Source organism: Acomys minous, assembly GCF_964271855.1.
Source record: "Acomys minous genome assembly, chromosome: 3".
Taxonomy (NCBI): domain Eukaryota; kingdom Metazoa; phylum Chordata; class Mammalia; order Rodentia; family Muridae; genus Acomys; species Acomys minous.
The window spans coordinates 12,527,645-12,540,794 of record NC_140485.1 but is presented as its reverse complement, the minus strand read 5'-3'; the positions used below and the strand labels follow the sequence as shown (position 1 = coordinate 12,540,794).

The following is a 13,150-nucleotide window of genomic DNA, read 5'->3' as shown; positions in this document are numbered from 1 at the left end:
CTTGCTAACTGTTGACTCTGTCATATGACATCAGAAATGATTTTGTTTGAAAGACAAAGGGGTTCTTTTTTCTGTTCAGCCTTGGATACAGTTTATGACTCTTGAATGGAATCAATTTCTTTAACATGTAGCAAGACTTCTATTTTTTATTTTTAATTTTTGTTTATTTGTTTGTTTTTGTTTTTTGAGACAGGGTTTCTCTGTGTTAGCCTTGGCTGTCCTGGACTTGCTTTTGTAGACCAGGCTGGCCTTGAACTCACAATGAATCCCCTGCCTCTGCCTCCCGAGTGCTGAGATTAAAGGCATGCTAGGGTTTTTAGTTATTTTTTTGTAGCAATGCTCTAGCCCTTATCCCAAGAACCCACCTAATATTTTAAAAAGGAGCATTTTCACTGGGCCTTTACAGGCAAGGTGGTAGACAGAGACCTGAACAAAAATGCTTCTTGCTACAGCCTTCAGAGCCATCCCTAAGAGGCAGTGATTTGCCTATAGCTAGCTGCATGCTGTATGTGACTGCACTCATGTAATGCTCAGTGAGCAAATAGTGGCTCAGAGAATGAACTGAGCCTTGCTTAAACTATGCACAGGATAAATGAGACAGGGTTCAATTCTGTCTGCTGCACTCTCTTAGTCAATTAGTCTGCCATGCTTTGACTCCCAAGTAAACAACCAGGAGTCATTGCAGAATACAAACTATAGCACTAAATGCTCACTTAGCAACATTTGCAAAATAGACAAAAGAAACATTGGCACTTTTGAATAGGAGACATTTAGTCATAATCAGAACCAGTTGTGGCTGAATGCCCCATTGCAATTAAGGACTGCCAATGCTGGTTCTATTTAGATGCAAGGCCACCCATCCCAACACCCTTACAGAATATACCCAAGCCCAATCTACCCATCACTTACGCCCAAGAGAGAGCTCATGAGAAAGGCAGACTTCCCTTCTTAGAACTAAGGAGATCACCACTGTGTTTAGATCAGGTGTACAGGGAGAATTCAACCAGAAATGGTGTGTGGTAGGATGGTCTGGGAAATAAATGAGCCAGCCTTGAAAAGAAAGTAGGTTTCTGAAGATACCCAGTGCCTAAGAGATTCTGAGAGAGGGAGAACATTTTGTGAGTGGGTTGAAGTATTTGTTAAATGAAATGGTTCTCCAGCCAGGTTTTTCTGTACTTGACTGCTCATGATACTGCTGTGTGAACACCCAGCATCATATTGAAAAAACTGTTGAAAAATAAGAATTCCACCACCTCAAATCACTGTGTAGCAACATCCTGGAGAAATGCTGTTAATCTAAAATACAAGAGGAGAAAGACCACCAATACAAATCATCATGGCCAAATTAGTTAAAACAAGCAATCAATTAAAGCAAGCTTTAAAAAAAATTGTACATGCTATGTCTCCCCTAAGGTAGGATTTGAGAGGTCAACCTTGGACATGAGGAAGACAAGATTTTTATAGATCAGGAGTAAGGGCTGTCCAATGAGTAATTTAGCAAGAAATGGGGTGGGGGGTATTTACAGGAGCAGCACATAAGTATAACATGTTAGTCATAACAACCTCTTGAAACAGACATGATTGAAAGGTGGTCATAACAACTGATAATCATAACATGGTTTCAATAACAACTCTTTTGAAACAAAGGTAGGGTTGCAAGATTTGCTTAGTACATTTTTGAAGCAAATACATGATTACCATTTCTGGAACTGGCAGTACAGAATCACTTGTAGTTAAGGTTGCAGGTGGGGCATAGCCCAATCCTTGAGAAACAAAGGTTTAACCATAAACAGAAATAAACCTAGTTTGTCTTTGCTATAAGATGGCTTTTAAGCCTAAGATGGAGGCTGGGTGCTTCTTTACTATATACTTCCTAGATAATTTTATCTCATTGCTACCAGAGTGTCTCCGTGGATGACTGAAATGATGCTCAGCTACACACAGATGCTGACATTGGCAGGTGTGGGGCGGGAGGCGGGATAAAAAGAACATATTACTATTGCTTCTGAAAATGAAGATTCTAGCCCCACCTCCACAGATCTCTTTCCCTAATTGGTATACATCGATGTTTGCAATTAACAGGCTACAGAAAAGGTTTCGAGGTCAGGCACCCTCAGACCATGCTACTAAATGTCCTGTCGTGAGCAGTTGTGACCTATCCATTAACAAGATTATTCACATGAAATGATGCACAGTGGTTAATAATTCACTAGTGAGCCATGTGTTCATCATGTCTAAAACACAGTCTTTTGATTTAAACTAAGAAATGGATTGACACCAGCAGGACCCACCAGGAAAAAGAAAGTTGAATTTCATCCACAAGAATGTCCAAAATCTATTCAAGAGACACAAATCAAACCACACACTAAAAATTACAATCTTGGGTGCAACAGATTTAAGAAATATCCATTTTATTTTACATTTACTTATTTATGAGACAAGATCTCACTACATGTTCTTAAATGGCTTGTAACTCACTATGTAGACCAAGCTGGCCTGGAACTCATGAAGATCCAACTGCCTTTGCCTCCTGAGTTTTGAGGTTAAAGATATGCACCACTTATACCCAACCAAAATGGACATTAAACATTCAATTGTCTTGACTTTTTCTGAAAGGGTGCTGGGTAAAGGTGACCTTATACTTAAATGTCACCCACACTGACATGTAAACAGACTTACCATATGCTATTTGTCAAAAGTACCCTTTTCTCTAATTTTTGCTTTGAATTAAAGCATAAATATTATTTAACCATCTTCATATGAACAAAAAGACAGTCATCAGGCCACTGTAGTCTTCAACATTAGAACCCACAGTGCGTCTGTCTTCTATCTTTGACAATAGATCTGTGCTGGCATAGGATGCTGTTTGGGGAGATGGACAATACTAGGTGTGTTTCTAATAACCATCTTGCTTTAGCTTTCTGAAATAACATTTTTCTTATTAAAATTAGGTAGTTTTCCTCTCTGAGAGAGTAGGACACAATGGGGACACTAGGAATCCTTTCACACAGACTTTTCAGTCCACTTGAATCAAATGGTGCTGAAAGGCTGGAGGCTGTGAAAATGGGGCAGCACAAAAGAAAGATGACCTGGTTGAGTCATTACTCATTCCCCAATATGTCAGTAAAACTAAAAGCAAAATATGTTGTGGGTTTTAATTAAAAGGAAAACATCTATACAACTTTCTCTGAGATTAAACATGCTTTTAAGGTATTCTTATTGAAAATGACCCATACTTTTGACCTACATCTCAGCTGAGGAACAGTCTTTCCCTCTAAGCCACAGTGTACTGGTCATACATGCATCATCATAACGCTTGGGTGGTATTTAAATAGAGCATAAGTGAAAGCGTAAGCCTCTATGAGTGTTAGTCAACATGGCTTAATTAAAGCTCCTATTCTTTCTTCTGCCTTCTATCCATAATTTACTGATTTTTATAAACATACTTTCCTGAAAAACAAAAGATGCTTCTTTCAAATGGCTAGCAACGGAGACATCAAATGTATGCTTTAGCTTTCTTCTCGATTCAGATAGTAAGCATTGATTGATATAAATCTGTTGTTTTGTCTTAACTTAAAAGAAGAAACATAGAACGAAACCAATTGTTAGCTCCTTACTCCATCTGCACGATGCTCTTGCCCCATGGCATGATGCTCATAGTGTGACCGTGCAAATGAAGGCACAGGCTCCGGCATCCACACTCATTTTCTTCCTCCCCAGCCCAGGGTCTCTGAGAATAGACTCAGAAGTGAAAAGCAATTTTGTGCTCCCACACTTAAATAAGTCCTTTGACAGATGAGAAATCTCTCCACCACGGTTCGTTCACCTCTTGTGTTAGGGTACTACCACTATGATAAAATTCCTGAAGCAATCAGCTTAGAGAAAAGAAAGATTTACTTTGGTCTTCAGTTTTGTAGATTTCAGCCCACAGTTGATTGGCCCCATTGTTTGGGGAAATGGTGAAGCAACACCTTACAGTGAAAGCGTGCAGCAGAGGAAGCTGCTTACCTCATGGGAGCTAGGAATCAAGAGGAGGAAAATATGAGAGAGAGAGAGAGAGAGAGAGAGAGAGAGAGAGAGAGAGAGAGAGAGAGAGAGAGAGAGAGAAAGGTCTAGAGCGAGGTTGAGGGTCAGGGTGGGGATGAGGTCGAGATCAACGAACCAATCAGTATTTGGTTCAGGTGCACAATCCCAGTGACTTAATTTCCTTCCTTTTGGCCCTACCTATTAAAAGTCCCACCACATTTACAATTATGCCAAGCTGAAGGCCAAAGCTCTTACACACAGGCCCTTGAGGGTCATTCCAGATGCAAACTGTAGCACTCTACCACTTTCTAATGTGTTCTAGATATGCTTGTGTATGGTAGCAAGTAGAACATTTGCCAAGAATAACTACAGCAGCTTACTCTTTGCTCCATGTACCAAAATAGTAGTAGGCCCTCAGGTATCTGTTACTGATAGAAAGATCTGAGGGGCCTTCTTCTGCAACTGACTGTGGAAATTAAAATCTTTCTGAGACTATGTTGCCTCACAATTAATTGCAATGCTTAAATCTGATTTGCAATCCTAAAGCTCTGAGGGCATAGCCAATCAGAGGCAAATTCACTCTCATATTTTGTAGTTTCTTGTTTTAGAGTATGTTCCAAGAAACACAAAGGGAAGCTCCACAGAATGGATTTTGCAGAAAAAAAAGTACCCTACGCAGTATTCATCTGCAGTAAACATGCAATGCTCTGGAGATGTTAGAGGCCAATAATGAATTGTAAATATTTGTTTGCTTGTTTGTTTGTTTGTTTGTACCCATAGATTTATTTCTTGAAGAGCCAGCTAGCAAATATTTGGCTTTGTGGTTCCTTATGGCATGGAAGAAGCCACTGGCCATGGAATCATGAATAGAGAAGTGTATGCTCAAATAAAAGTTTATTATAGACCCTAGAGTTTGAGTATTATGATTTTCATTTCACAGTCTCTTCAACTCAAAACATTTCAGGCATTTAAAGAGGAGCTTAGCCTAAATTCCATGCAAAAAAAAAAAAAAACAAACAAAAAAAAACCCAAAAAAACCCAAACAGTAAGCAGGGTTTGGTCCATAGGGCAGTGAAAGAATGAGAATTCTTGAAAGGAAGCTATCTACACAGCCTGAGAAACTGATTAAACTTCAAGGACTATGAAGAGGTTAGAATGTTCCAGGTCCAGGGCCTAATGAAATTGCTCTCAGCTATCTTTATCCCTCTCTAGAGCCGTTTCTTGTTCACCTCTCCTTTAGACCTAAGTAGATAAAACCTTCAGGATATACTAACTTCAGGAAACCCTATTCACTACCAATCAGAGTTAAGGATATTATCAGATGACATCTAAGGCCTTTGGTTGAGATTTCCCCAACTGAATGTAACCTCCAGCAAAGTTATCTCTGATGTTTCCTTCAGTGGATCTTAGAAATGCCTTGATTTATAATGTTCTGTGTTCCATTACCATGAAAATCTTCATGAAACTACCTCCACATTGGAACTATGGATCTTGCAGTAACTTACGCCCATGTTTCCAGGCCATAGTCTCTTATTCTCTTTGAGGTGAGAGCTGTGCTACTGCAGAACCCTTGGTTGGCTTATTCAGATTCATTTGACTCATTTGTCCCATTTGTGTAACTACAAAGCCATTTCTTGACCCGACCTAGTGACACTTACTGACACTCTAGCCATAAGTAGGCCAAATGTGGTCTGCAGAGCAACAGTGTCCACACCTCCTGGGTGTATATAGAGACATATTGTCTGGGACAGGGTCTCAAACCCAGCAAGTAGGAATCTCTACAGTTGTAATGACTCAACTATCAATGAAAAGCTTTCTGGTGATGCAGGAGTTGCAGAATCATTGTCTTAAACTTTAAGCTGAAAAGTTCTGATTTGGGCACATTAAAGGGGCGACCAGAAGAACACATTCATTCATCCCAAAGTTCATCAATTAACAGGAAGTAAACACCTAGTAAGGTCCAGATCCTGCCTTAGTGATATGAGATGCTAAGCAAAGGTCTTTAACTACTAAGAGAGCCTCTTCTATCAGAGCCCCGGGGAATCTCTTTTTGAGAGGATGTTTCCTTGTATCCTCCCTGACTATGTGAGCTTTGCTCCTCTGGGGCAAACCACCTGCTGAGGCAATGGAAGTTTAGGAGTAACACTTGTTCCATGTCACCTGAGTTCATTATTAACATCTTCTCAGCTATTGAAATGACTGCTCATTACCATTTTGCCTGTCTCCTAGGATGCAATCATTCATAGGTTTGGGGCTTTTAGGGGCAATTTATCAAATAGTAGCAGCAAACATCCCAGCAAGGGGCTGCTGTCTGGCTGTTCTCATGGTTCTCATCAGGAGGGCTGTCATTGCTCTCTATGCTTTGAATTGCTGTGTGTGTGAGATCTGTCACTCACCATCCATCCATCCAAGACAAAGATAACTATATGTTTGAGAGTGAGACAAAGGTATGGGAACTCCTAGGGTGGGGTAGGGTGGGGGAGCATGGAAATCAGGAATACAAGAGCATCTACCACATGGCTTCCCTGCCAGCCTGCCACCTGCCCATCAAGCAGCCCCTGGCAGGTTGCTGGCAGCCTGGAGCCAGGAGCATACAGCTGTTCTTCTCCTGCCAAGAATAGCAACTTTGAGAGATCACCAAGGAAACACTGTAGACAGGAGAGAGAGAGAGATAGAGGGGGGGAGGGAGAGAGAGAAGGTGGGGAGCGAACTCATCTACTAGTAAGCCCAGAGAGTGGAAAATGGCAGTTCACTATAGGTATGAAAGGACATAGACCTTGCTTTCTAATAAACTGCCCTCTAAAAGCAAAGACCAGTAGCTGGCCAAAGGAGGAGATGACCCAAGAAAACACAAGCAGCACTTCACAAAGACATGCCGCGGTCGGGCACACCCTTAATTGTTCCCTAGTGGCAATCCTCCTGAGAGAGTTGCTGCTTGGAGACTAGCAAGCTGGTTTCCTTGGTTTCTGCCTCCAATCGGTACTCAGCTCCCCAGCAGCATGCCTGATGTCAGCCATTACTAAAGGAAGAACGGGTAACAGAGCCTAGATTTGTTCCACTCATAACAAAGGGCATGAATGAGGATGTTTTACAGAAGCAGGCTCCCTGAAATATTAAGGCCCAGCCCCCTTTGCAAACAAAGCTGACTGGAATTTTCTGTACTTGACAGGGAGGGTGATGATCTTGTCCACAGGCACCCAGGCTCCAGTTCCAGTTAATACTCTTACTGCTTAAGGTCCCTCAATTAGAAGACTTTCTTCACAGGGCTCATCAATGCATGAAGTTAATAATATGTGCCACTTCCACACCCCAGAAGACCTCCATTTTAGCAGCCGAGGAAATGGTATGACAGTGTCATATACATCCACTCACGTAGCTCATGAGGTGTGTGTGTGTGTGTGTGTGTTTTTTTTTTTAAGTGTCAGTAAATTCTTTTTATTTTATTTTATTTTATTAATTTATTCATATTACATTTCAACTGTTAGCCCATCCCTTGTATCTTCCCTTTCCTCCCTCCCTCCCGCTTCCCCCCTATTCCTCTCCCCTATGTCTGTGACTGAGGGGGACCTCCTCCCCCTATATATGCTCTTAGGGTATCGAGTCTCTTCTTGGTAGCCCGCTATCCTTCCTCTGAGTGCCACCAGGCCTCCCTATCCAGGGGACGTGGTCAGAAATGGGGCACCAGAGTTCGTGTGAAAGTCAGATCTTACTTAACTGTGGAATCGTGGGTGTGTCTAGTCAGCAGCCAGCTTTCCTCTCTTTGAGGATTCAGAGGACCCAAGTTACTGTTATCCTGTGGCTCAGCCATCTTCCACTGTCCAGCTTTTGTTGCCAGGAGAAAGATGGGAGTTACTATCAGCTTCTGAGTGCCCTTGGTCTGATAGCGACATACATTGTGTCCATTTAAAGACCGTCTCTAGCCACACAGCCATGCCATGCAAAGACTAGAAATGCAATTCCTAGATAAGAACCCATTCTCCAAAGTCTAGGTCCTAATCTGCAAGAGATTAAACAAATTCACTGTATATTTGACTGTCTCAAGCATGGGACACAGCTTGAGCCTTCATTGGGTGTACTGCCCAAAGATGTTGCTGGAACATCAAATACTTATACCAGGCTCTTCTTCGGGTCCCTTCAGGGGACATGACTCCCTTAGAGAGGCTGACATTGTCTCTGCAGGCATTCTGCCTGACTCCTAGTGTTCAGAATTCCTATTCTATCTTCTTCCCAATTAGACTGTATTTCTATGGAGGTAGTTAGTTCACCTTTCTCATTCATCACTGTAGCCCTGGCATGAATTCTAAGTATTTGAGGATGGTGAAGGATGGGAAGACGGAAAGAAGGATGTTCTGGAAGAATCAGGTTCCTCTTACCAGTATTTGTTACATGTGAAATTTCAAGAGTAGCCATAAAGTAGGCTGATCACATTTCAAGGCCTTGGACCCATTCATTCCTCTTTGGAATAAGAGTTGTTTAGCTGTACCCAATCTTGACAACCTCTAGTAACAATTCTAGATGCTTCTAAAGACAATGTGCTGCTGAGCACAAACAAATAATGAACCAGCAAGTGTGCTACCATTGTCCTACTCTTAACAAAGGGCATAAGGATGTTCAACATAACTGTTGGCTGTCTGAAAAGACTCAGCATCCTTAGCAAACAAAGCTGGTTGGAATTTTCTATACTTAACACGCCTGAGACACAAAATCTCTGAAATGATCTTCATGAAATAAAGCTACCATGTGAGTGAGTCTCGAGACAATTTTACCAAGTGGAAAAGCCAGGCAAACCAAAGTGCATGCTAAATCATTTCATTTATTCATAATCCTAATAAATGCCAACTATGTTGACAAAAAGGTTATCAACAGTTTCCCAGACATGGGAAGGTATGGAGAATACCAAGTAGAATAAGAAAGGGCATACAGAAAGTTGGGGCATCAGTGGACTAGTTCTTTTTCTTTCGCAGAGTAGTGGGTTCCTGAGTATATTATGTGTGCCCAAATTTCTCAAACTACACAATTTAAACATGTGGAGTTGATAGTATATCAACCATATCTCAATAAAACCACTGTTAAAATTCAAATAAATAAATAAATAAATATGGCATTAAAAAATATGCCAGCAATGGCCTGTATCCTCCACCTCACCATTTCCAAACCATGAGTGCCTTGTGTCTTTAAAAATACTTCAGACAGATCTGGCTTTCTTGTAAGCCTGTAATCCCGGAACACTTAGGAGGCTGGAACAGAAAGATGATGAGACCAAGACTAACCTGGATTACAATGCAAGACTATCAGAAAAAAACATACATAAGTATGGGTCTGTTTCAATGATGGGGTTGAAAAATATCCATTCCCTGAACTTTTTAGACAAATGACACGATTCTGTTGATTCTTGTCTGAATTTGGCTTCCAGTGTAAAAGTTAGCTGAACCATCGGTGCTGGGATGCAAAGGATCCAGAAAGTCTCGCTTTGCAGCAGGTCACATGAGAAGATTTTATTAAGGGTGATTACAGAGACTGGCTCTGGGTGAAGTAAGCAGAGAGAGAGAGAGCAGGGGGAGAAGGGATGGACACGTTCTCTTAGAAGATGACCCAGCACATGTGCAGGGTGAGCACATGTGGTTTACAGGGACAGTGTCTCATCTTGGAGGCTGGTGATGACGTGCCGCAGAAATCTGCGGCTGGCTATGAGAATCTCTGTCCTCAAATCCCCTGTGGCAGGTTATAGAGGTGCGCGATTGCTAACAATGGGGACAAGTGTAGCATTTATACCTTCCAGCACACACTCACGTAAGCTCTTATATTTTCCAATCTGCTCCTTCCAGGTTTCTTAGCCAAACCCATCACTGACTTGCTGGCCCAGGTGCCCAGCAACCTCCAACCGCTACGATGGCCGAAGACACAGATATGCGCAATGAGCTGGAGGAGATGCAGAGGAGGGCTGACCAGCTGGCTGATGAGGTAAGGGATAGAGACCCAGGAGGTGAGCCAAAAACTGCAAGGTTGGTGGTTTGAATTCAGATTCCGAAAAAAGACTTCTAATGTCTCAAAAAAAAAAAAGTGAAAAAATTTTACTATTCCTCTGTCTAGGGTGTTTACAGACTAGAAAGGGTTAATTATCAAACACGGCTATAAAATAATGTCTTGGTCCTGACACTTGACTCCTAGACATTTAAGACTGCAGGGTCCTTTAGGAAAAGCTTTATCTTTGTGTGTCTTGCAGTGTGCTGTAGTTAACTCAAGTCTTAAGGTTAACACTTTCAGGAGCATTCCCAGTTGGTTGCTAAGTGTGGCTATTATTGAAGTACATAATTGAAGTATATAATCTGAAAATTTGATAGAAAAAATATATATTTAAAGCGATGGTACTATGTGCTGAAAGTCATTGCCTCCATGTTAGCTTGGCATATTTTTTTCTGCTATCTGTGCCCTTGAGTCATTCACACTCACTGCATGTATGGAATGAAAACCCCAGAGAGCAGTGTTGCTGCAGGTCCAAAACGAAGAGTCACTGCACTGCACTCAGAAGGCAAATAAAATAGAAAGCAATTATTTTAATCCAGAATTATTTAGAACCCAGAATTGGCAAATGCTCCCAGTCATCGCTTGCTTTATTGTTTTGTTAATTACCTAGAGTTAACACAAAAGGGAAAATATTAATAATCTAGATAAGACATTCAAAGTATGCATGTCTGTAGCTATTATATCAAGAAGTAATACACAAAGTTGGGGTTAGGAGGTGGGGTTGGCTCTCAGAGGAGTTAGGGGGAAGAGTGGAGTAGGTACATATAATCAAAATGCATTTTATGAAACTCTTAAATCATAAAAGTACTTTTTTTAGGTATAAAAAATTTGAGGAAGTCCTCCATTATTTGGAAATTGGTGAGGTTTTTTTTCTCTCAACAAAAACATCTCCTTCTTTACTAATGAGTCCAATCCCAAGTTTAAGTCTTCACTGCTTCATTTTCTTCTTATTTATGAACATGAGTGAAGTTATCCAGTTCCAGTGACCATGTCGACATCGCACTACTTCATCATATGATGAGCCACAGGCAGATGACACCAAAAAGCTACACCTCTGAGAATCTGTGAGAATCGACCTACTACACAGGACCCATAGCTAAGCTCTTTCTATTTTTACCCAGAGAGTCAGCTGGGAAACATGCCAGTATATCACTGCTAAGAGCCATTTCATTCCCACCCACCCCCAAAAGAGACCACGTAAGCAAAAATCGCATCCTTCCAGTTCCTTCAGGGTCATGTCCGACATAAGTTTACTACATAAAAGCATGGTTTTGGGAAACCACACTGCCTGTCGGATCGTAGCTACGTTAAAGGAACTGAGAACAAAGTAGTGATACTGCGCCTGAGGGACCAGTTGCCAAGCTTGGAATTTTCTTCACGCGTTTTCTTATCTAAGAATGGAGATAATTATAGCTAGTTATATCAAACGTTCTTGATTTTTTTTTTTTCACCCTGAGGTAACAGGCTAACTTGTATCGATAACAACTTCCAGTTGTATTTCTAGAAGCTTTAAAGGAAACTTGTTACAATCTCAGGAAAAATGTTTGTGTTTAAAATTCAGTATCTCTAGTCTGGTGGGGTGGGGTGGCAGGCAATGTGGTCCTCAGAGTATATGAGATAGTTTTCTATGCGTCTAGAGCATCCAAAATGATTTTTACAGATGACTTTGTCTTTGATATCAGGATAAGCCTCATATGAGTCTGGTTTTATGACAATAAGCTTGTACGTGATTGCTTTGGGAAATCTGATCACGTAGAAAGCCTGAGAAGAAAGAGATTGAAACTGGAAAGACATTTTGTGTTTCAGTTGCAAGGCTGAAGTCATATGTGATAGGGACCTTTGCATTTCTCACGTGAAGAAAGTATTTCTGATGTTTCCTAGCATTCTATTCCTGCCCTTATCAGTGTTTGTGTTTTTCCGTCTTAGTCCCTGGAAAGCACCCGCCGCATGCTGCAGCTGGTTGAAGAGGTAAGATGTGGTTTCTATGAACATAAACTAGTTCCCTATGTTGACATGTTCATTCCTAGTTCCTATTGCCGAAGCGATGCGCCTAGTGCTCCCAATGCCAACCTAGCCTATCAGAAAGCCAGAAAATACTGGAAGCAGTGTCATAAATTGCCAGTAAGTTATCAAGGTGAATTTGCTGCTCTCCATCCCAGGCTACCTCTAAGATCTGGAGTGTAGAAGAACCTACCATTTCCAAGCTGCTGTTCCCAATAGTCACACAAGGGGATCCCAGAAAGCAGACAGAACTGTGCTTAACCTGGGAAGGAATTGCCTACATAAAATCTTCATTTGTAATGACTTCCTTGCAACAGCTAATGGAAATTCTGTTCTGACTCCAACCACATTTATAACTTTAAAAAAATATGTATCATCTTTTGAATTGTATTTAATGTCAGACACTAAAATTTATGAAAAAAAGCAAAAAATCTTTAACAAAGAGAAAAATCAAGTCCAATTAAGTACATATAAAAGCTCTTTTATATTACTGACTCTGGATTATACATCCATTTGCAAAGCATTTGTAATTCATGGTTTAATGAATCTCAAACTATTTTTAAATGGGTAAAATAGAGCAGATAGCAATAATGGAATCAAAAGAGCATTTGAAATAAAACCTACTCATTCCAGTTTGATAGAACAGCAGTCAACCAGGAAGAATAAATGGATTAATTGAACTTGCCCATTGGGAGAGATGGAGTGGAAAAAGAACGGGTTGGACTATATTTATCTTAACCTAATAAAACAAGCCTAATGGTTTTTATTCAGCAAGATGCTGCTTTAGCCACGGTTTGAATGTGACTGCTTATCAATGTATAAATTCATGTGTGATTATCTTTTCTCGAGATCTTGGGCTTTCTCTGGCAGAATGATTAAATGAGCCCACTCACCCACCCGGTGCTCCTGTAAATTGCTTATGCAATGACATGAAAGGGGAGGGGGAAAAAAGACAAATTTTACAAAGGCTTAGAAGAAAGGCAGCTGCCTCTTACACCACGAGAGCAAATATTGTCTTCCTTTCTCTCTGAAGCTGCAGCTCCTCACCTAAGGGTGAAGGATGTTACAGAGAGACTGGAGAGAAGTAATGGTGTGTTCT

At 40.9% G+C, this 13,150-nt stretch overlaps 1 protein-coding gene across 3 annotated transcripts in view; it reads left to right on the top strand.

The window, feature by feature from the left end:
• SNAP25 (synaptosome associated protein 25) overlaps positions 1–13,150 on the top strand; it is a 73,509-nt gene that overhangs the window by 36,160 nt on the left and 24,199 nt on the right. For all 3 annotated transcript variants that reach the window (XM_084775249.1, XM_084775251.1, XM_084775250.1), the window contains exons 2-3: positions 9,852–9,987; positions 11,977–12,018. In XM_084775249.1, coding sequence (XP_084631375.1) covers positions 9,916–9,987; positions 11,977–12,018 — 114 coding nt within the window. In that variant the 5' untranslated portion in view covers positions 9,852–9,915. The remainder of the gene's footprint in view (positions 1–9,851; positions 9,988–11,976; positions 12,019–13,150) is intronic.